This window comes from Amaranthus tricolor, chromosome 4 (genome assembly GCF_026212465.1).
Source record: "Amaranthus tricolor cultivar Red isolate AtriRed21 chromosome 4, ASM2621246v1, whole genome shotgun sequence".
Taxonomy (NCBI): Eukaryota; Viridiplantae; Streptophyta; class Magnoliopsida; order Caryophyllales; family Amaranthaceae; genus Amaranthus; species Amaranthus tricolor.
This window is the reverse complement of record NC_080050.1, coordinates 4,174,433-4,198,090: the sequence shown is the minus strand read 5'-3', so window position 1 is coordinate 4,198,090 and position 23,658 is coordinate 4,174,433. Positions and strand designations below refer to the sequence as shown.

At 35.0% G+C, this 23,658-nt stretch overlaps 6 protein-coding genes across 6 annotated transcripts; 2 read left to right on the top strand and 4 right to left on the bottom strand.

Moving 5' to 3' along the window:
* The first annotated feature begins 486 nt into the window (after nucleotides 1–486).
* LOC130810446 (calcium-dependent protein kinase 11) lies at nucleotides 487–4,517 on the top strand. The gene is made up of 7 exons (XM_057676509.1): nucleotides 487–1,447; nucleotides 2,219–2,362; nucleotides 2,448–2,600; nucleotides 2,705–2,820; nucleotides 2,898–3,065; nucleotides 3,156–3,380; nucleotides 4,052–4,517. Exons 1-7 carry the CDS (start codon nucleotides 865–867, stop codon nucleotides 4,196–4,198), a joined length of 1,536 nt encoding a protein of 511 aa, XP_057532492.1. The 5' UTR covers nucleotides 487–864; the 3' UTR covers nucleotides 4,199–4,517.
* Nucleotides 4,518–5,039: 522 nt separating this feature from the next.
* LOC130810449 (50S ribosomal protein L21, chloroplastic) lies at nucleotides 5,040–8,336 on the top strand. Its single transcript, XM_057676512.1, has 5 exons — nucleotides 5,040–5,499; nucleotides 6,315–6,395; nucleotides 7,484–7,585; nucleotides 7,677–7,751; nucleotides 8,009–8,336. The coding sequence occupies exons 1-5, from the start codon at nucleotides 5,125–5,127 to the stop codon at nucleotides 8,105–8,107; spliced, it is 732 nt and encodes a 243-aa protein (XP_057532495.1). The 5' UTR covers nucleotides 5,040–5,124; the 3' UTR covers nucleotides 8,108–8,336.
* On the bottom strand, nucleotides 8,172–13,846 carry LOC130810448 (uncharacterized membrane protein At4g09580). Its single transcript, XM_057676511.1, has 4 exons — nucleotides 13,017–13,846; nucleotides 10,304–10,574; nucleotides 10,027–10,197; nucleotides 8,172–8,911 (listed from the first exon to the last, which is right to left on the bottom strand). Exons 1-4 carry the CDS (start codon nucleotides 13,274–13,276, stop codon nucleotides 8,780–8,782), a joined length of 834 nt encoding a protein of 277 aa, XP_057532494.1. The 5' UTR covers nucleotides 13,277–13,846; the 3' UTR covers nucleotides 8,172–8,779.
* A 475-nt stretch (nucleotides 13,847–14,321) lies between these two features.
* Nucleotides 14,322–17,892, bottom strand: LOC130810447 (protein disulfide-isomerase 5-2). The gene is made up of 5 exons (XM_057676510.1): nucleotides 17,619–17,892; nucleotides 16,658–16,761; nucleotides 16,107–16,477; nucleotides 15,183–15,490; nucleotides 14,322–15,015 (listed from the first exon to the last, which is right to left on the bottom strand). Exons 1-5 carry the CDS (start codon nucleotides 17,832–17,834, stop codon nucleotides 14,728–14,730), a joined length of 1,287 nt encoding a protein of 428 aa, XP_057532493.1. The 5' UTR covers nucleotides 17,835–17,892; the 3' UTR covers nucleotides 14,322–14,727.
* Nucleotides 17,893–18,812: 920 nt separating this feature from the next.
* On the bottom strand, nucleotides 18,813–21,137 carry LOC130810445 (pentatricopeptide repeat-containing protein At4g21065). The gene has a single exon (XM_057676508.1). It carries the CDS (start codon nucleotides 21,118–21,120, stop codon nucleotides 19,264–19,266), a length of 1,857 nt encoding a protein of 618 aa, XP_057532491.1. The 5' UTR covers nucleotides 21,121–21,137; the 3' UTR covers nucleotides 18,813–19,263.
* A 1,315-nt stretch (nucleotides 21,138–22,452) lies between these two features.
* Nucleotides 22,453–23,634, bottom strand: LOC130810665 (uncharacterized). Its single transcript, XM_057676807.1, has 3 exons — nucleotides 23,355–23,634; nucleotides 22,986–23,276; nucleotides 22,453–22,464 (listed from the first exon to the last, which is right to left on the bottom strand). The coding sequence occupies exons 1-3, from the start codon at nucleotides 23,451–23,453 to the stop codon at nucleotides 22,453–22,455; spliced, it is 402 nt and encodes a 133-aa protein (XP_057532790.1). The 5' UTR covers nucleotides 23,454–23,634.
* Nucleotides 23,635–23,658: the final 24 nt, after the last annotated feature.

Genomic DNA, 23,658 nt, shown 5'->3' with positions numbered 1-23,658 from the left:
ACTCGACTATATCCTACATTTGACCCAAAACCAATTAATGTTCCAAATGGACACTCCTAATTTCATCACCAAATCCTACGAATACAAGGTATCATCATATTTCATAATTCACACTATCTCTTTGTGTATCTCATATTGCACCATTTTTATTTTTATTTGTCTCGTTCAATTTTGCTTTTTTATTTTTTTGACAATAATCTCACCTTTTTTTTTTAATCTCATCTATGAGCTTATATTGCATCTCTATTTTAGGTTTTTTTTTTATCTGTTAGTTTGTTATTTATCTCATTCTTCACCCAATTAAATTTACTACTAATATTTTTTTTCTACTAATAGCGACATTTTTCTATTAAACATGTCCTTGTCAATTGTAAGCATTTTTTTAAAAAAAATATTAATTTTAAGTGTTTATTTTTAAACGTTGGAATAATACATAACCTAGTGCAGCAGGCAGAGCGAATAATATCAATGAAGGGAAGAAATGGACGTATTATCCACCGTCAATAAAGCCAAGATGACTTGGAAATATTAGTCGTCTCCAACCAATTACGCACGATCTTACACAGTCATCACTTTCTTGAAAGATATACCACAGATTCTTCCCACAATTTTATTTAATCCAATTTCCCTTTACCTTTAATTTTCATCACCAAAACAAAATATCCCATATGGGTTGAAAGAATTTTCATTACATCAATCAATCTTTTCCTCAATTCTCGTCTACCAATTAGTCCTTCTGATTGATTTAAGAAAGACCCAGATTTTAGTTTCATAGATCTTTCTTCATTTTGATTTGATTTTTTATATATTAAATCTAAAAATTAAAGAAAACCCTGAAATCTTTTTGTATTTAATTGCATAAAAATGTCGGAAAAGAAAGAAGGGTCACCATCGGCACCTGTGAAGAAGCTAATAAGCGCATCTGGGACGAAACCCACATCATCTGTATTACCGTATCAAACCCCACGTTTAAGGGATCATTATTTGATTGGAAAAAAGTTGGGTCAAGGTCAATTTGGTACAACATATATGTGTACTGAGAAATCAACCAATAATCTTTATGCTTGTAAATCAATACCCAAAAGAAAACTTTTGTGTAAAGAAGATTATGAGGATGTTTGGAGAGAAATTCAAATAATGCATCATTTATCAGAGCATCCAAATGTGGTTAGAATTAAAGGGACTTATGAAGATTCAGTTTTTGTGCATTTGGTTATGGAATTATGTGCAGGTGGAGAATTGTTTGATAGGATTGTTGCAAAAGGTCATTATAGTGAAAGACAAGCTGTTCAATTGATTAAAACTATTGTGGGTGTTGTTCAAGCTTGTCATTCTCTTGGTGTTATGCATAGAGATCTTAAGCCTGAGAATTTCTTGTTTGATACCCCTGCTGAGGATGCCAAGCTTAAGGCCACTGATTTCGGTCTTTCTGTTTTCTATAAACCTGGTTAGTTTCTGGGGTTTCTTGTGATTCTTTTTGATGATTAGAGATTGAATTTTTGTGTATTGAGAGTTCATATGATGTTGGTTTTGTCTTTTGTGAGTTAGATTGTGTTAAGATTTGAACTGATTTGTTGTTTTGTTTGATTTTGTGGTAAATGTGAGCTTAATAATGATTATGTACTTCATGACCCATGGAAAAAAAGTTTGGAAATCATGTGCATTTAAATTCTTATTTATGTGAAACTAAGGGTCAATAAAAAACAGTGACATGATTTGCTTATGGTCTTGTGAATTGCGAATCGCAAAAAGCGAATTAGGGTCGGGTTTGGGTTATTTTTGGCCCATTTTGAGCGAATCGCGAATTCTAAAAGCAAATTATGTAACACTGACCAAAAACAACCACGGGGAAGGTTGCATAGATCTGACCCTCAAATCTCGCCTTGTTGGGAGCAGATCAACGGCAATGGGGGTAATGGAATGTTGTTGATAATAATAGCCATTTTCATTTTGTAATGTTCATCATTATTCATATCAAATTGTATAGATGGTTGCCAAAAGCTAATTCTTGATTATGGGACTGATTTCTGTGAAGGTTACCTGGTGATAGAGTATAGTAAACCTATTTAGAGGTTGCATTAATCACATTTATATTGGAAGGTGGGTATATAGTACTAATCATTTAGTATTATAGAAAGCACCCCATGAACTTATTGCCCCTATCCATCACTCCGAAGTAATAAATTACTTGGCATTCACTTGAATTCGATATTTGCAGGACAATATTTTAGCGATGTAGTTGGGAGCCCTTACTATGTTGCGCCTGAGGTGTTGTGCAAGCGCTATGGACCTGAAATTGATGTTTGGAGTGCGGGTGTCATCCTATACATTTTACTAAGTGGTGTTCCGCCATTTTGGGCTGGTAATACTCTTAGTTGACGTACTTAGTAAGAAGATATATGTTCCTCTTGAACCTTGTCACAAAGTTTGTTTATATATCCCTGCAGAAACCGAGTCAGGAATCTTTAGACAGATCCTTCATGGAAAGCTAGACTTTGAATCTGATCCATGGCCATGTATTTCTGATAGTGCAAAAGATTTGATCCGTAAAATGCTTCAAAGAGACCCTAAGAAGCGAATAACAGCTTATGAAGCTCTCTGTGAGTAATTTTTCATGAAGTTATGATGATAAATGAACATTTTGCTTATTTTTTTGAGGATGATGTTTAAGTTTCTGCCATGAGTTGGAATCTGTTTTCTACAGGTCACCCATGGATTGTGGACGACACTATTGCACCCGATAAACCTTTGGACTCCGCTGTTTTAACGCGTTTGAAACATTTCTCAGCAATGAACAAAGTGAAAAAGATGGCTTTACGGGTATGATTTTTACAGCATCTTTATATTGTCCTTTATGCAATTTACGGCATCAGATTAATGTTCAAAACGTCTTGCAGGTAATAGCGGAAAGGCTTTCAGAAGAAGAAATTGGCGGTTTGAAAGAGTTGTTCAAGATGATCGACACCGACAATAGTGGATCGATAACCTTCGAAGAATTGAAAGTTGGTCTCCAAAAAGTGGGGTCTGAAATGATGGAGTCCGACATCAAAGCTCTTATGAATGCTGTAAGTTAGCAACAACTACGTTGATTTTTGAAGGCTTGACATCGCTTTAGCATTCAAATGATGTCTTACACTGTGAATTTCTTCTCGTAGGCCGATATTGACAATAATGGAACCATTGACTATGGAGAATTCCTTGCTGCCACCCTTCACATGAATAAGATGGAGCGGGAGGAGAACTTAGTAGCAGCATTTAAGTACTTCGATAAAGATGGCAGTGGTTATATAACAATTGATGAGCTGCAACAGGCGTGCAAAGAATTTGGTCTAGGTGACGGTCATCTAGATGAAACTATCAAGGAAATCGACCTGGATAACGTGAGTTCTTTTTTCCTCTCCTTTGTTTATCTTTCAGATGATCATAAATATTCATTGCTCATGCAATCTATAAGTCGATCTTGATGAATAAGACTTTTTAGTTCAATCTTATCTACTGTCACATGATTCACTAATCTCCTTGCGAATCGCGAATTAAAAAAAATCAAACTATTAGTTGGTTTTGGGCTATTTTACGGTCATTTTGAGTGATTTACGAATTCAAAAAGCGAATTAACTAGCGAATTACATTACACCGGTCTATCTTTAAGTCGCAGTTTGAACTATCAATTGTATGTTGCGATTTTCACATTACCACTATCTTATGTTCTAGAGGGCAGAGGGTTATTGATGAACATAGATGTTGTTTTCTCAGCCTTTACTTTTTGATGTAGACAAAGTAGTGTTGAAAAAATAACCCACACGTACACACATCGAAGATTAGAGAAAGGTGGACTAACATATAAGTTTGATGGGCTACTTCTCCAATTAAGTGGAACCTTGTTTTGACTGCCTTTTTTTGTCTTTGTTTGTCTTATATTTCCGATCAACATAGGCAGTGTAGATACACAATGGTTGCTTCATCGTGTTTTAGTAACATTATAATGCGTATGTGAATTCGCTGGTGTTAGATCGAATCTCTGCTAACGATAGTCACTTGGAAAACATGACAGGATGGGCGTATTGACTTTGCGGAGTTTGCTGCAATGATGAAGAAAGGCGATTCAGGAGATGGCGGAAGAACCATGAGGGGAAATTTGAATTTCAGTTTGGCGGATGCATTAGGAGTAAACGAGTCAGCTCCAGATTCTTCTAGCTGAAGGGTAGTGACATAGCAATGCAACCTTCAGTTCTTGTAGGTTTACATGCATCGGATTTGATTAAACCGAGTTTTGAGATGTCGAATATGGGTGATCGTCGCTTTGCCTTAGAATAGATGATTGTAGTGAAGTAATGGACACAACTGCATTTAACATGTAAAAGGATGATATTGAAGCAAGTTAATATTTGAGTTGCCCAAAATTGCATCTTTTTTTGAACTAAGGAAGGGACAATTACTGCTCCCTGTTCCTTAAAAAAGTTTTTATTTGTCATTTTAAGTGTTTCATTTGTTATTTTCATAAAGAATCTTTATATTTATATCCCAAATTTTGGTCTAAAATAACCTTATTCAATTTGTATTAATTGGATTGTTCACCCCATATATTTAATGCGTTTTTCGGAGAGATCGTTTCTCACAACAATTTCTGATAGCTATGGAAACTATCATCAGTTTTCAATAAATTTAACTAAGTTTTTATTTATTATGAAACATACTAGTATATCATATGACTTTTGTAATTAAAAAAATAAAAAAAATGCCACAGTAATATTGAACGAATCCTAAGATTTCAAAGTTGATTTTGTATAGATTTAGTGCATACTAAAATAGTATGCACCAACCTTAAATTAAAGAGCATGAGTTAAAGATGTGATTAAGTAGAGTCGATAGTGAACAGTGTGGACTTGTGAACGAATTACTAAGGAAAGTTGCACAATAAAATAGTATGGACTAAGTCTATTTTAATAATCACAAGATATGATTTTCATTTTTTTTGAAAAATCAAATTTAAAAAATGGAATATTATATTTGAGAAATTCCAATGGCTATTTTTGTCATTTGACCCAAAGAAGATAGGATAAACCCTCTCAATTCCAAGAGCAAGAGACGGTAATCTTCTTTTCTCTCCAGAGAGCTTCAACAAAAATGGCTTCTGCAACAATGGCATTCTCTTGTTCATCCTCAATCTTTGCAACAATTAAACACTCTCACAATCAAAACCCACTTAGTTTTTCAAAACCATTTTCCAATTTTATTTCTCCTCCCATTTTACCCTTTTCTCAAAGGCTTTCCCTTTCTTCTGTAGCTGCTAATGGCTCCAGAAGTATAGCAGATTTGGAGGACATTGACCCAGAAACTTTCAAAAGATCCCCATTTGATAGACCTAAACTTTCTGACGTTTTGCCTGAAGACATTGAGATTCCTAAGCCTGGTTCTCCTGAATATGAAGCTATTCGTGAGAAACTTTTCCCCAAGAAAGACCCTCCTCCTGCCCGCGAAGAGATTTTTGCTGTTGTTATGGTAGGTAACTTTTGAATTTTCAATTAATTAAGTTTCATTGTGAAAATTGTTATTTTGATTGATTTTATGTGATACCCATCCATATAATTGTATAGTGTAACATAGTTTGATGGCTTATTTTCTTTTCAAATTTGCAATTCGCTCGGTCCAAAAATAGCCTAAAATCGACCACAATTTGCTTGGACAAGTCCCATTATTGCAAATTGGCTCATTAACTTTTGTGCATCCAAATAATATGAAGTTGCAGGTTATTCTTTCTACTTTTGCTATAAGGTCGTGTACATCTGACCCAAGTTTAGCCTAGGTAGACCTCATCTAATGGTATTCGGATGATAGAATGTTGTATGATGAGTGTTCATCCAGGCAATTTCTATATGGCTCTTGAGTCTTGATGGTAGTTGGATGATGGTTTCTGTTTTTATTTTATGTTAGGTTTTATTGACATGGTGGGTGAATGGTTTTTAGTTGCTAGTATGGTTGTTTTGGCCTTCAGGGGCATTTTTAATGACTTTCTAGCAAGTTGAAATCTTCTATATTGTTTGAGCCTGATAAAGGTTAACAGATTGATCAATTTGATGTGTGTGTTGAGTATATGTATGTGACCGTCTCACGATGAGACGACCCAAAAATATAAAGCCCATAACCTAAAAGTTTCTACTATTGGGCTATTTAACCCAAGTATAAAGACATGTCTCACGGTGAGACCATCTCATTCAAGAATTTGCGGTATAATTATGGATTTTCCGATATATTACAATTTCACTTCATCAAAAGGCAATTGTTTTGTTTTGATGTGTAAATCTTTCGTTTATCAGATTGGTTCGAGGCAGTACATTGTCATTCCTGGACGATGGATTTTCACACAGAGACTCAAAGGTGCTAATGTCAATGATAAGGTCAGGTTTTGGCATTGAGTGCATAGTAATTCAAATTCAAGACCCTCTTTCTGTATTGCTGATTTACTACTTACTATGCTGTCAACACAGTTTTACGATATTATTTACGATTCCCACATGTAGTTTAATATCTGCTTGTATAAATTCCCAATTCATGGAGGAATTAGTGAATTAGGAAAGACTTTACACCGGTGCTGGCCAAAATGTCTACTATATGGCATCCATTTTGCTGGTAATTTTTGTTTTTGTGTTCATTGTTTCAATAGTCTGGTGTATGAGATCATATTAATGAACATAGTGTTTAATGTTAGAGTATATAACTTATTATGGGACCTTAATCATCAGCTTAAATTTTTGTTTGAATTGATCTTTTGACATGATATCAGAAGCCAACGTGACAGAAGGTTATAGGTTTGAATCTCATGTACCTTTAAATTCAAGTGGAATATTTAGCGTCAAGTATGAGGTTGGCTTGTCATGCATTCACTTTTCTAGCCAAGGGGCTCTCGTGTGAAGGAGTGTGTTAAAGTATATAATATAGCTTGGGGCCTTAATTAGGTAGTAGAATTGATTTCGGAACAAGAACGTGTAGCATGGTAATGAAAGTTGAAACATAATAAATGTTCTACAAATCTGCTTTGATATGTTTTGATATCGTCAGTTGTATACACTCGGGCTTCTTCGAGAGTAAAAGAAGAATTCCTTGCTAAAAATGTGAAATTGAGCTTCCAATTGGTTATAACTTATAATACACGATGACATTAGAAGTTTCCGTAGTTATGAACTTATGGTATGGTTGATATAAGAGTTATGGTCATATACACTTACCGAGTTAAGTTATCATAGTTTATAGTAGCATGTAGTCATGTCGTATTTGGTTTGGTTGTCCTTTGAAACACTCTTGTGCCCATATCAAGTTACCCGCTTGTTCTTGTAACTTGTAGTCTCATAGGGATGATTTTGTTACCTCCCATGAATACCCACTTTAGTTATCAACTTATCGACAACTTCCCAGTCTTGCCTGGTTATATACTTCATGGTTTATCCTCAAAAAGCTTACGAGAGCTCATGCGTTTATTATTTTACAGATCATATTGAACAAAGTATTGCTAGTAGGTACTAAAGATAGCACTTACATCGGGAAGCCTGTTGTAACAAATGCTGCAGTGCATGCCGTTGTAGAAGAACAGGTAACTCAAGTCTTCGTTTTCTGTCATTTATCCGTCTTTTCTGCGGTGCATGTTGGAATCATGGACTTAATGCTTGCGGTTGTTACTGTAGTTGCTGGATGACAAGGTTATTGTCTTCAAGTATAAGAAAAAGAAGAACTACAGACGAACTATCGGTCACAGACAGGTATAAATTTTACCGAAACATTAATAACATCAGTTGTGTACTTGTGGGGCTTTGTATCATTACTATCATATGTGCCAGTTTTATGCGCATCTTGCATTTAATGTTTCCTGACTTAGACGTTTCATCATCTTCGACTTTCCTGGTGTATTTGCTAACGTCGATATGATAGAATGGAATATAAGAGGGGGGAAGATTACAAACATCGATTTTATTGTCATTTTCTCAAGATTGTGTACATTTGACGTTTCTGTATGCAGCCCATCACCCGAATTAAGATAACGGGGATCACTGGCTATGAAGATTACCCAGCTTCTAAGCTAGAAGCAGAGGCAAAAGCAGAAGCAGTTTCAAGCTAATAAACATATTTGCTGTATTCTGTCGTTTCCTTTTACATTCAGCAAGGTTTCTGATCCATGGGCGTTATCTTTTTTTTTTTTTTTTGCTGAAATTAGGCTTTCTGTGAGATGTAATTTGATAGATAGTTGGAAGAACCATCATTTATTAGAGCTACTGTATATTTCTCCAACTCTGTAACAATGGTGCTCAATTTTGCATCCGAAAGAGTACAATTTATCTTCACGCTAATGGATATACAAGTCCGAGTGTTGAAAACACATATTCGTAATTGATTCTACTAAATAATCACAGTAAACTTGGATAGCCAACATACATCCAAAAACTATATTTTGTTGCAACTTGCAAGTAAAGAGAATGCTACAACAACATATTAGGCCCATTAATCAAAGATTATACAGACGAATGAGCATAGGAACTTCGAATAATCCCCGACAACATCCAAGTATATGATTTAGCCATTTGCCTTAACTCATCTACACAATATCATTAGATTAGTACTAAGATCTGCAGCTTTCTCTTCTAGAAGTATAAGGTAGTAGCGAGAAACATTGTTATACATGATTTTGCCACCAACATCAACGCTCTCATCTCATCGGTACATGATATTATAGCAACTCTATGTCGTCATCATCTTCTATTAGAGCCATGATGATATCAGAAACTAGTCTTGCTCATTCATAGGTCCTCTTCCTCTTCAGTATAGCCGGAAAAATAATGACAGCACCAATGAGGAAAAGCACGGAGAGTGTTTTGAAATCATATAGGTCTTTCACAGACTTTAATTCTCCAAGGGCAAGGCCAGCCTGATAATACAAATAAAAATAAATACAAATGAGAAAGAAAGAAAGAACAGAGAATACAACAAATTTAGAGCACCACAAATCAATCATATGGTACTTCACATCTGCACGTGGATAAATTCAGCATTAAAGAGAAGAGAATGCCACTCAATAGAGCTTATGTCAAACGTAACACGTCAGGTCTTTTAAAATTCATTATCTGCAACTCAGCCTACAGATCCAGCTTTGTTTTGGTATTCAAATACTAAATCTACTTCAAACATTCAAAACTAACTGTCCTACCATACCTAGAGCAGTGACTACAAATGATCATCTGCCTACACCAACATGAAGTCTCGACTTCAAATGCTTCAGACTCAGCTACTATAAACTAGAAAATCTTATAACCCACCCAGCACCCACAAGTTAACAAATATTTGAATAAACCCCAGCGAACAACTTTGACCGGATGGAACATCCATAATCAACAATTATGAAATTATAGTTATAGAAATGACAAAAAAATGACACGTCACATTTCTATCAAAGCTATTGGTAATTAGAACAGTTGATCTGTCAAAGTAAATTGCAAGCATGATGTTGGGGGAGGCAGATGTATGCAACATTACCCTTGCTGTACACTTGTTAATGATAATAAAGAGGTTATTTCCGATTGACCATTGATAGTAAATATCATCTACAAATTCACATAAATATTCATATAAATAAGAAACAACAAAACTTAGTCGGCTAATTCAAGTAACAGCTCATGGAATGGTAAATGCAGCGTCTGGTATCACTGTTATGGATTAATCCCAAAAGTAAAACTTTGCTAACCTCTGACATGGAATGTTTTAAGCATATAGAAAAATGATACAAGGTCCTAAGAACAAAATTTATAAGAATATTATGCGAAACACTAACAAATGTAAACATCACTAGCAGTACACGTGACATGAAATCCACCAACTTAAAGCTCACAAAGAAAACATGGAAATATTGCAACAAAAACTAGTATATACAAGGATCACTGAGTGATCAAGCTTCTCTCACATCATAAGAAAACCATTACAGAAAATTGCCCTGATTAGGTACGAATAACAACCTTGTAATGATGTAAGTGAAAAATAACCACTTACCCTCACAGTGATAAATGAAGCTGGAATAAGACCAACAACTGTAGCTAGAAAAAAGACATGGAACGGTATATCCACTATGGGAGATGCCAAGTTGATAAAGAGATTGGGCAGAGTGGGGGTGACCCTCAGAAAAAGCATGTAATTCATCAACTTCTCCCTGCGCTTTGCTATCTGAAGAAAATTGACAAAATGTCCTTATTAGGAAAAAAAATCCATTGCCAAAGCACAAATTGAAATTACTGGGAGACATTCAAACATCAAAATTTTAACTATGTACCTCTCCTTGGAAGAATTTCAGCTTTTCAGGCCACAACCAGGTAACTATGGGCCTGCCAATCACCTTAGACAGGAAATAGCAGCATGATGCTCCAGCAGTTGCATTAAACACAACCAAGACCAGGCCTCTTATAACACCAAAAAGAGCCCCAGCCAACAAGGACATAAATATTGTTCCGGGAATCATGAATGTCTGCATGAAGATATATACTGAGCAGTAACCAAGAATGAATTGTGCAGGGTAGTCATGTGCATATATTGCAAGGTTATCTCTGAAACAATTGCAAAGAGAAAAGTTATGAAAGCACAAAATACAGGATATACATGGCAGATGTTAAATGCAACTAGAAAAAAAAAGTATTGCATGTATCACAATTTCGTAACTTAGTTTACAATAGTGAAAGTAGTCAACATCACTATTTCAGATAAAAAAAGTGATATTCACAAGCCTAAGCAACCCAAGTTTGAAGCAACAAATTTCCATCAAGGTTAAGGCAGGGACTGAATGTAAGCTCCTTGGACTTCAAGAGAGAATAAATCAACCAAAGCTGAATCAAAGTGATATATGCTCGACAATCGACATCTTCTTATTCGCCAATTTCATTACTTGCACTACATTAATAGGTTACTTCTTGAGTAGAAGAAGTTGTCTAACTGTAAGGCCACTCATAAAAAAATCATTGCCCCGCTATGCAATTAAGTCCGCATAAGACTGAAGTCCAACGAGAAGGAAGAACCTTAAAGAAGGGAATGCAAAAACTTTTGTTGATAGATCGAAGAAGTTGATTGGAGAAGCAAGGCAACAAGAACAAAGATGACAAATTGTATCCCTTGTGCAGCAAAAGGGCTCTATAAGAGATACAGAAAATGCTATGGTAGAGAAAAATGACGCAACATCGTGGAATGACGAAGCAAAGAACATGATAAAGAAAAAGAATCGTGTTATTATCTTTAGGAAAATCAACATTGAAGAGAGCATTGCAAAATATATAAGAAAGCCAAAATCAAGACAAAAGATGTAATACGTGAGATAACATTAATAGTGTATAGATGTAGACACATTGAGCTTTAAAGAAGGAGAAAAATATCTTTTTAGGATGTCCAATAGGAGACAAGCAGTTGTGAAGGATCTTACTAGGGTGAGGCATGTTACTGTCATAGAATGGAGAGGTGCGACTAAGTTATGATACATCGGATTAGTGCCACAAAGTTATAGTAACAATTCACTGCAATGACATACTACTATCCATCAAAATGTTGGCTTCCATAAGAAACAACCATTGTAGAAAGATAGGGATAAGATTAATGAGTTGATATATCTTAATGGATAGAATTTACGAATTTGCAAAGTATGAAAAGGGTTTTTGGGGTTGCAGTCTAGCATATATAGAAGATAAAATGAGAATAAATCGTTCACGTTGATCTAGAAGGTACGAAAAAGACTGAAAATGCACCAATTAGAACAGTCAAGGAGTTTAGAAGAGGAAAAGGTTGGCCAAAAAGGATTTGGATACAAAAGCAAAAAGTAACATTGAATTGGCATTTGTGAGAGCATATTGCAATAAATACGAACAAATATAACAAGATAATATATGTGGATGATGAATGGAATTGATATTTTTAGTTATACATTAGTTCAAGATAGGGCCTAAAAAGTATACTCCTTTTAGCAATGATCTCTCAAAGTGCTTTATTTTAGTTCATGTAGTTGACCCGATAGTTGGGGTAAGGTTTTGACATTGTTTTTGACTTTACACTACAATAATGCAATAGGAAAGCATCATAATAAAAATTTTTATTTGTTAGTCCAATTTATTTAGACCACCCACTATCCACACTGTTACCATACACCTACTTAGTGAGCTAGCAACTAAAGTGCGCTAAAGAGGGGATGCAAATAATATGCAGCCTTTCACCAACACTAACATAAAAGCTCAACAACACCCAGACTATTGACCTAATCCAAACCACAAACACCAATACTTTCTCCTAATGTAAATAATACAGTTGAAGGAAAAAAAATACGTCATATATGATAAGAAGCACTATCTAATTCCACGTGAGTAACTCACCTTTTTTATACTACATAACATAAGATGCTCTGGTTAGGAAGACAAAGTGGAACAAATTAAGGCTATAGGAGAGGCATGGGGCTGGGGGACCAAAAATGATCCAGAGGGCTAGAGTGAAGAAGGATATGGCAGAACCAGAACTACATGACCATTGACCACATTAGAAAAGAATGCATGGAAATTGAGGATTGTTGCAAATGATCCTAGAGATGATTTGTAAGGATTGTTGCACGCAATCTCATGAAGTCGTTTATGTTTGAGTTTATGTACCTTAATCCATCATTTCCATCATGCAAGATACTTAAGCAGTGTTAAAAGTATTATTCGATCCACTTAACTTATGTTCCAATTCCAAATTGTAATCCCACAAAATTAAATCATTGCACAGTTACTCATCCATTTCTCTAATTATAATCATACCAATGCAACAACTAACAACTGAATCCACGCGCATAATCTCTAAAAACGCTTTCAACATCAATTAGGAAAAAACAAAATTACTTTAACAAGAACTTAAAATCCCATTTCGATTACAAAATGATAATCACAAAACGACCTACTTGTGCACAAAACAAAGTCAAATAATAACAATCACCTAAAAAAAGTAACAAAAGCATAAAAGAAAAAGGAAAAGGAAATTACTTGAGCAATCGAAGATCGGAGATAGTGCGAGGCAATTTAATCTTGCCATATTCAGCAGCAGGCATTTTATGAAAAATAAAGAATAAACCAATAACAAAAACGAAGAACACCGTCATAGCAACAGCCAGCTCCGATTTCGTCAATGGAAACCTTCCTTCTAATCTCGACTTCTTACTCGTCGGCGACTCCTCCATTTTAGCACTCTCTTCGTCTCTAAACTTTCCGTCATCTCCTCCAATAACAATCCTCGGCGCCGCCATTATTATTTGATTTTCCTCAATTAAAACCTCAAAAAATTCATTTCACGAAATGAATAACAAAGTTAAACCGTAATCAAAATTGAAATCTAAGGTCTAATTGGACGCAATTATCAAAGGAATAAACCCTAATTTAAGAAGAAAATCAATTGATGAAGATAGTGCAATGAATGTTTGATTGGATGAGCTTGATTTCTCTCTCAAATTCTTTCTCTGAATCAAGAACAGAGATCTTCGATCATGATTTGAGAAAGAAAGAGAGAGAGAATGCAAGAGTTAATGGTGTTTGGAAATGTAGAAAATGGAAGAAAGTTAAAATGGAGGGGAAAGACTGGAAATAAAAGGACGATGTCACGATGTTATTTTTGCGCTAGTCGTTAGGCCACCGGACATAGGGAGTAAAAGCGTGAGAGACTGCTCTATGAAGCTTAGTCATGTTATTGTTATAAAACTAGGAGTAATATTTCTAATAAAATATAATAATCAATACAAAATACTTAGAACAAAATAATGATTATATGATTATATAGTAATATAAAGCCATTTAAAATAATTTAGATAAAGTTATTATTTGTTCAATTTAAAAAAAAAAAAAAAACTACTCTTATATAAGAATGTGCATCTCATAATAAAACAAGAATATTGTATTTTAATATACAAAGTACTAAATTTAACAAACAAAATCACGCATTAAACTTATACAACTTAAAGTGAATATTTTGCATATAGAAATAGATCTTTAAATTAATTTAATTTTTATAATTTGTTTCAATTTAGAATTGTCTCACATAAACTATCTTAAATGAGAATATTTGTAAAAGAAGAAGCCCAGTTTCATTTACATTAGGGATGGTTTTTGGGCAAATCTTAAACCCTTAACAATCTACTCTATTCTTTATTTGTACAAATGGTCCAACAATCTTAGCATAATAAGTGGAAAAAATATTTATTTACGCCCTTTCAATTATATTATCAATTTAATACAAATTGTTGTGTGTGCCGGTTTTACCGTAATGTTGGGTTGATAAATTTCTAATGTTCTAGAATCTTGATCAGAAGTTTGCATATGCTAATCATTTGTCAACAAGAATTTGTACATTCAGAACTTTACAGCTACAAATCCATACGTTGCAAAGGCAAAAAAAAAAAACACTATCCGTTTCCATTTATTTGCATCAGGCGATGTTTAAACGGTAATCGAAGGAAAACAAGCAGAATGATCAGTAAATACTAAAAGAACAAGATTCAAGGGAAAACGGTAAGCCCTATGTTGTCGCTGAGAGAACAGAAAATGGCACGACCTCATAAATTAAACCGAAACTAATGGCAAATTGGGGCACCTGACAACAGTTTGGAGTACCCCGAGTTAAAGCTGTCAGTAGCTCGTCTTTCTCCCTCTAAGTGATCCTGCTCTAAGTCGGTTCGCCTTTTGATTTTAGACCTCCATATTTCTTTTAGTCTTCCTTGTCCCCTACTCTTTGTGCTTCACTTGTATCAGGTCTTAAAGGCCGTCTAACATCATTATCTTCATCAGATTTACCAATGGTTTGTATCATCATTATAACAGCTAACACGAAAACAAAAAGGAAAATTAATTTGAAGCCGACCATTGAATTCAAGAACTGGATCAAAGATGGGCCACTGATCCTTTTTGACACCGTCTTTCCTTGTTTATATCCTTCAAGGAAACGAGTTATTTCAGATCCTTGATCCTCTTCACCAATACTCTCTGAATCAATTACCTGAATGAAAATAAAAGAGCTATTAATCCTTTCAGATAAGAAAGTATTCATATTATACAGATCTCTACAAAGCGAGCAATTAACACACTTTAGTTCTTATAGGTGTCTTAATTTTGAGAAGCGTGACCTTTATATAGCCAAAAATAAGAAATTATACGATAACTTACATTGAAATACTCCTCATCCCCATCCCAAACAACCATTTTGGGCAATTTCATTTTCTTGTTGATCTCAAATGTCTCAACAAAGTCCTCAAATTGCTGAAGACCAGCATAAGCGAATAGATAATCACGATTTGCAGAAGCAGCTGCTTTCAATAATTTAATTAACTTTTTTGTTTTATCATCATTCTCATCCTCCACAAACGTAAGGACAATTTTCCTCTCTTCATCTCTCAATAACTTCAGTGTATCGTGGTTCATAGGCAAACACAAGGGGAACAAATTCTGCTTGATGAACTCCTCCAAAAATTGATCTGCACATGACAAGAATAATTAGCACTCTCTTGAAATACACACATTCTTGTAATATCAATAACTCTGAGCACAGAACCATTTCATAACATAATGATAACTCAAGAATTTTATTCTTCTATTTTGTTATTCCTTCTACTCCACCCTATGTTACTTGGACTTGAGTACTGAAGTCGGATACTAGTACGTGCCCAAGTGTCAGATACGTCTAAAAATTCAATTTTACACCTAAATGAAGTGTCTAAATGTCATACCAATGCTCGAGCATCAAGGATCAAACACGGGTAAGTGAAGCAAAATGAAGAGTCCAAGTAACATAGACTCCACCTAAGCCATTTAAAATCAACTAAAAGTGCAAAGCACCAACTCCTAAACCTTCTCCTAAAAAGGCTCTTTCACATGCTTGCAAATTTTGAATCCTAAAGATTGCACATCAAAGAGACCACAACATAAGACCAGGCATATAATAAGGTGTTGAGAGTGATACACAACCAAAACTTCATATAGGCAATTTCAACAATCCAGTTGGTCCTAAGTTTATGATCTTCTTAACGCAAGAAATAGTCAACAAATAATCATACTAGGAGATGAGATTTGAGAATCTGAAAGAAAAACTACCATCGAATGGCCCATAGAATATGTTTCGCTCATCATAAGTTGGATAGAGGGACACGAGAGCTGGAACTTTGTCAAAATCATATGATTCCATAACACTATCTGAGAAATCCTTTGCCACTGAGAACCATGCTTTTTTCTTGTATTTGATGGCAAACTTAGATATAACAGATTCATTCATTCCAAAGCCAATGAAGATAGGGAAACTGGGGCCAGCTGCTTCAACAAAGTTACTAATAGCAGTGTCTGAATCAAGAATGGACACATCAGGAGCAACAAACTTCTTCAAAAAACGAACAAGCACATCAGCCTTTCTAGGTCCATTATAATCGATTGGAACACCATGCATAAAGAGCTTCAGAGTTGGAAAGCCACTGCACGACGTGAAATCAGGATATGTATTATTTCTTAGAAGTAGAGACTGCACAAAAGGGAAATAGATTCACCGAGAAACCAAAAAGTAGAGTATTATACAATATGCAATTGCTTATTGATCATTAAGCACAAACAAAATTTTAACTATAAATTTTATCTGAAAAAGAATAACTGCTTACTCGATCTCATATTTATCACCAAGCTTTCTATACTTGTCAGCATCAACTTTTGCAATCACTATGGGCTTCTCCAGTCCAGCAAGCATAGCAGCAGCAGCATCCAACTACACATGAAATCCAAAGTATTAATCTCTTTGTTTTAAGGTAATCCAATAGTGATAGTTAACTATAGGATCAAGAACATGACATAATCACAACAATAACAACAACGCCAAAGTCTTCTCTCAACAATATGAAAGGAGTCACATGAACCAAAACAAATCATCTTAAAGAATCGTTGCTAACAAAGAAACAACAAAATTAAATATGTGAAAATTGCTAGGCAATAAAATCAAGGAACATCTAGCTCAGAAATGCCAACACATAATTCACATACAGATACTCTTCCTGAAAATTACAACGACTCTCATTCAAATAAATCAATCACAATTAGTACATCACATGTAGCCTAAGCTAGTCTCTCCACCACATTATACTTGTTAGTAGTTACGTACTCCTCAAAATTAAGGGTGATACACAATTTCACTAAAATGTTCCACATTCCGCAACTGCTAGAGTAGCAGTTTAACAAAAAAAAATGACGACTTTTCTTGCATACATCTCATAACAAATTCCATTATCCTAATGGCCCTAGCCTAGCCAGGATGTGATTGAATTGAATATAAGCAAAATTATCTTTGTAATAACAAAGAAATTGTTTGAGATTAGACCTTGTTTGCAAACATCCTATCCAAATTTCAATAAATAAATAAGTGCACGTTAGAACTAAAATGTTGTTACACATAACTTCTGATCCTCATAAAGATCAAAACGGCATTGAAAAATTAGGAATAAAACTATTTCTAGTTATCGAACCCTTAAAACTTCAAATAGCTAAAATCAATCAAATAAAGAAACAGCAAAAAACTATAAACCCTAACTCAAATCAGAATCAGAAGATTAAAATAGTAAGAAAAAGAACCTCAGGAGAGAGTCGTTTGCAATGACCACACCAGGGAGCGTAGAAATCAACGAAGACATAGTCGAAGGAGGAAATAGCAGAATCGAAGTTAGAATCGTCTAAATCGATCACTTTTCCATCAATGTCGAATTTGTGTTCCTCGGCGAAAATTGATAATAGAGAGGAAGAGAAGATCGCGAAGAAGAGAAATTCAACTGCTACTGATCGTCTTCGCATGGTTTCCTTTGGGGAATGTCGTTTATTCCGAGATTTTTTTAGTTAAAAGAATTTTTTTGCTAGTTAAAGAACTTCGGTCGTTTATAGTCTTCTAATTAATTTATGAGTTTGTTTAATCCAAACATAAAACAATTTAGTCTTATAACCATAAAATAATGGAAAAATTAAAATTAATAATCCAATCTTTTACCTATTCGCTATGAATAATTTCAACTTTGAATTATGTTTTAATAATCTAATATTTTTCTTTTGTATGTTGTCAGCATACAAATAGCGTATGCTGATAGCAAACTAAGGGTAAAAGATAAATTATTATAAAATAAAAAGGGTGTGCTTTAAGTAAATTAAAGGCAAAGGTTGAATTATTAAAAAATAATCGAAAAGTGGGATTATTCAGAGCGGATGGATGAAAGATTGAATTATTAACATCAATTTTTCCTAAAATAATTAATTAAAATTTTAATGTGATTAATTAGAAAAATAGACTAATTATATAAGCTCGTCTTAAAGTGATACGGTCTCAACTTTTAAATTTAAAATTTTACTTTTTAATTGAATTTTTTTAAAGGACTTTTGTATTTTGACTTACAAATTGATCAACATGTCAATTTTAACTTTTTTTAATTTATATTTATTTATTAGTAAAAAATCTTAAACAAAGTACTAAATATTAAAAATAAAATCATTTTAAAAAAAGATCTACCCTCCTTCCCTAACATCAACCCTAGTCATTTTTTGGGCAAGCGATGTCCACCCTACCTCCTCCCCTAGTTTAGTTGAATATGAAAGATCCTTTTCGAGAGGGCGAGGATGTGGATTTCGTTTTTTATTAAGTGGACAATCAAGTCCATCAATTGGAATTGACTTCTATTTCAATTTATGTGGTATATTCATGATGATTAATTCTTTTTATTTTTTACAACGATAAATTCTATTTTGTAGATGAAGCAGGTCGAGATTTCTCACTGTTTCTTTGGCCGAAATCTCTTCCACATATTTTTGTCCTTATAGAGGTAGTAATTGTGGATTTAAAGCAATCGCCATTGTAGAGAAGGGTGGCAAGGAGAATTGACCTTTACTTTGGATTGCCATGGCAATGAAAATGCAAGTACATAGGTATCTATTAATTTGTTCACAGTTAGGACCAACAACTTATAGATACAAGTTGGAAGCTTTGTGCAGCTTGTACTCTGCAGTGACTTTTCTCTACATAGCAATAGCTTACTATGGAATTGGCAGAGGAGATAACACTAAATACAATGTGTTGATTCTACCACTACGGAAAAATCCATGGTCAATAACAATCATTTTATTCAGATGCTAATGAATAGTGATTCATCTCCTCTACCACCTATTCATTCAAATTGGAGAATAACATGTAACATTTCTGCATGACATTATGAAGACCAGTATCGTACTAAACTATTGATCACCAGTAATCTCTACAAGAACAAGAACCATGTTTAAAATGATGAAATCGACTACGATCCCTTACAACAATTTCTCTATCAAAAATCTTGGAAATGAGTTTAATTGCAAGGTGACAATCACCACAAACCCTTAAGTTCTTCATCACAGTTATAGGTGTTCCTGGTAAAGTATTAATCAACATAAAAGCAATAGCAATTTTTTCACTATGATATATTAATGCACTTTCCTTCTCTTCCTCCTCAATATCAGCCAACACATTCTTTGTACAAGCCACATAACCTTCCAATCTTAGAACCTTATTGATCTCTCTTAGCTTATCATATATCTCTTTATCTTGTCGATGAGATCGATCGCCCATCACAAACTCATACACGCGATTTCTTAACTCAACAAGACTAACTCCGGGCGTTTTCCTAACTCCATCCTTCACCATTTTGGTTCGTACTTGGTGCACGTCTGTCCATCGATGCTCCGATGCGTAGAGGTTCGAAAGAAGTACATAATCACCACAATGTTTCGGATCTAATTCTAGTAGCTTAGCCCTTGCAATTTGTGCAAGGGCTAGATGTCCATGTAAAGAACAAGCACCTAACAGGGTCCTCCATATAACAACATTTGGTTTCATGGGCATGTTTTTAATAAACTCATATGCTTCTTTTACCTTCCTTGATCTACCTAATAGATCAACCATACAACCATAATGTTCAATCCTTGGTGTAATTCCATATTTTTCTTTCATTTTATTGAAATAATGAAACCCTTTTTCCACCATTCCACAATGACTACAAGCATACAAGACTCCAACTAAGGTAATATCAGTTGGTGCCAATTTTTCCCCTTCCATTTGGTTAAAAAGATGGATTGCTTCATTTCCAAACCCATTAACAGCCAATCCAACTATCAAAGATGTCCAAGACACCACACTTTTTTCTTTCATCTCATAAAAGACATATTTAGCTTCCTCAATTCTTCCACATTTTGCATAGAAATCAAGAAGAGCATTCCCTGCATGTAAATTCTCAATCAAACCAACTTTGAGCATGTAAATATGAACTCTCCTACCCAATGCCAATGCCCCGAGCTCGGCGCAAGCACATAACAAGCTCACCAATGTAAACCCATCAGGCTCAATACCTTTAAAGCTCATCTCCTTATAAAAGTTCAGAACCTGATCAGGTTTCCCGTTCAATGCAAACCCATTAATTACAGTATTCCAAGTTACAAGATTTCTCACAGACATTTTCTCGAACACCTTGTAAGCACTCTCAGGATATTCACAAGTAGCATACATATGAACCAACCCATTTTGAACAAAAACCAAATTTTCATGACCAGTTTTAACAGCATTACAATGCACCATTTCACCTAACTTAACATCCAACAATTTAGAAATTGCTTTCAAAAGAAAAGGATAAGTATGTGTATCAGGCTCAACAAGATTAACCCTCATTTGGAAGTATAAATCAATCGCTGGTTTAGGATTTTCACTAAAAGCATAACCCCTAATCATGGTATTCCAAGTAAAAATATTTGGGGTTTCAATTTGGGGAAAAATTTGGTGGGCATAATACATGGATGGAGAAAGTGAAATTGAGAAGAAAATGAGGTGTTTTCCAAGAAGTGGGTTGGTTAAAGGAACACCATGTTTGATAGAAAAGGCATGAATTTGTTTAAGTTTGTAAAAGGATGAAGCACAAGATTGCAAAAGTGCAATGCATTGTTTGAGAATAAATGGTTTAGGGTTTTGAGGATTGATTTTTGTGCAGTAGAAAAACAGAGAATTGGGTTTGAATTGTAGAATTACATTTGATGGTAGATAATTCAAAAATTTAAGGAAATTTGGTTTGAAGTGCATAGTTTGTTCATATTGAAGGTACATGTAGTGGGGGCACTAGTATATATATTACTCCCTTTTGTAGCCATGTGAATGATACAATAGAAAATCACATATAACATTAAAAAAAAAAAAATTGACATCAAAATCGGAAAAAATTTCCATGATATTGCTTAAAATAAAACTTATTCTCACTTTGCATTAAATGGGAAAATATTTCCCACAATACCGTCCACGTGGAGAATTTTTTTTTAAAAAAAATTTTTCAGACAAAACCGCCACTTGAGATGACAGTTTACCTTAAGCACTAAACCGCCACATGAAGTGGCGGTTTGGTTCAAGGAAAACCATCATTTCATGTGGCGGTTTGGTCTGTGCCCTGTTTTTTTTTTTCTTTCATTTCCCCTAAATAGTTAACGCAACCTGCATTAAACTAATCCAATACTATCTATTCCATATTAATCAATTACGAACCAGCTTGATTTGAAAAAATTAATTATGAAAATAATGCGAAGATATATTACAATCATGAAAAGTCATACAAAAAGTTTAAATCATATAAGAATATACAAACTATGTTAAACTACAATCCCCGGCCGCTCTTCGTTTGCGCACCGGTTGATGATGATGGTGTGAACTCGTCAACCTCCGCAATGACATTAAGAGCAGAAGCTCGTCATTGACTAGCACGCTGATATGTGATGATCCTTTGCGGAGGCGATGGATGTGGAGGAGGAGTGGTGATGGAAGTTGGAGGAACGAATGGCGACATAGTACCGGATGACGATGGCGATCTGGAAGACCGACCTCGAGTAGATGAACGCTGGCGATAGGGATGGTCATGGGGCGGGTCTAGCCGGACCCGGACCCGGACCCGGACCCTTTTATTTTTTTTGGATCCAGACCCGGATCCGGACCCTAAGGGTCCAAAATTTTCAGACCTAGACCCGGACCCTATGGATCTGACGGGTCTAGGGTCCTTAATGGGTCTTATACAAAGCCTCTTTGGTTTGTCAAAATTGAACCTTTTTCGAGTCTTTTTGTAGTTTTGTAAGCAACTTATTATCGTATTACAAACACTTGTTCGAGTCCATGAAAATCAAAATAAATCCATTAAAGTTTTGATGATTTGATGATTACTAATCAAAAGTTGGAACTATCAATTGGAAATTGTGAAGCAAACATGATAGTTATGATCAGTAATCACTCATCCATGTTACAATGCTCTAATTTAGATATCAGGTCTTTCTCAGCACAAAGTATATCATACATCACATATGACTTGCATACTAAGAATGAATACAGAGTGCATGTTTTCTTTGCTCTTTTGAAGATGGCTTTGAAAATATTATATCAGTTTTTGTCCTGTAGTAAAAGAAAGGAAGAACAAAGAAGAAAGAAATGGCAGAGAAGAAAAAACACAATTTAGTATCAAAATTGATCAAATAAGCTTGGAAACATTATGCTTAAATCGAGGAAGTAAAAGACAATGTTAAGGAATAATTATACATGGAAAAAGAGAAAAAATTGGGTAGAATTATTAAAAATCACACAAATTTAAGAAAGAATAAACCACAAATTCAGGGAAAAAAAATGAAGAACAATGTTTATATACAACAATGTAAATATAAAGGTAAATAAAGATAATAAATTTCAATTCCAGAATGAGATTATTCATAATATTAGAATTAAGAAATCAGAAATTAAAAATATAAAATTTAAAAGTTTAGAGTCCAGGTCTTCCGCTTAGGACCTGGACCCGGACCCGTCAGATTTTTTTGGATCCAGAACCGGATCCGGATCCGATGGGTCTCAAAAATTAAGACCCAAACCCTTAAAAAAGGGGCGGGTCCGGAGCGGGTCCAACAGGGTCCTGGACCCATGACCATCCCTAGCTGGCGACCTCGTGTGGACCGAGAACTGGATCCTCCGGAAGAGCTACCTCTATGGGCTGAACTCCTTGGAGAAGGAGTGTGGAATGTGTCATCTACCTCGCCAATGATGGGTGGAGTCGGTATGAGGTACTCATACCCCGCCTGACTCAATGCATCGATCAATGATGCGTTAATGGAGCCTAGGGTCTGAGAACATAGCCGATACCCCACATCAACTGGCGATGTAGCGGCCCCTTGAATCGTGTCATTGCACTGTATGAGCACCGATCGGATGCGCTCAGCCTGTATGTTATCATTATGTTGTTAAAAGACTGACATTAAAGTATTACTATATGTTATGAGTGTTGAAAGAAGACGTACCAGTAACGTAGATGTCGGATGGTAATGTGATCTTGGCTGCGCAAATGTGGTGTTCGTTAGGCGTAATATGGAGATACGCCTATACCAACTCATGTACATACCAGTGCTATGACCTGTGAAGTTATCTCCTCGAACTAAATGAGATGCTTGGTCATTCCACGCATCTACGTGCGATCTATGTCGTAGGACGTAGTTCTTGTCCCCAGTCCTTCGATCGATCGCATGTAGTTGAGGTTGGGTGTCACAGGCATGCAGAATAACCTGCTCCAAACCGAATTGAACTAACCCTACAAAGTAATAAACT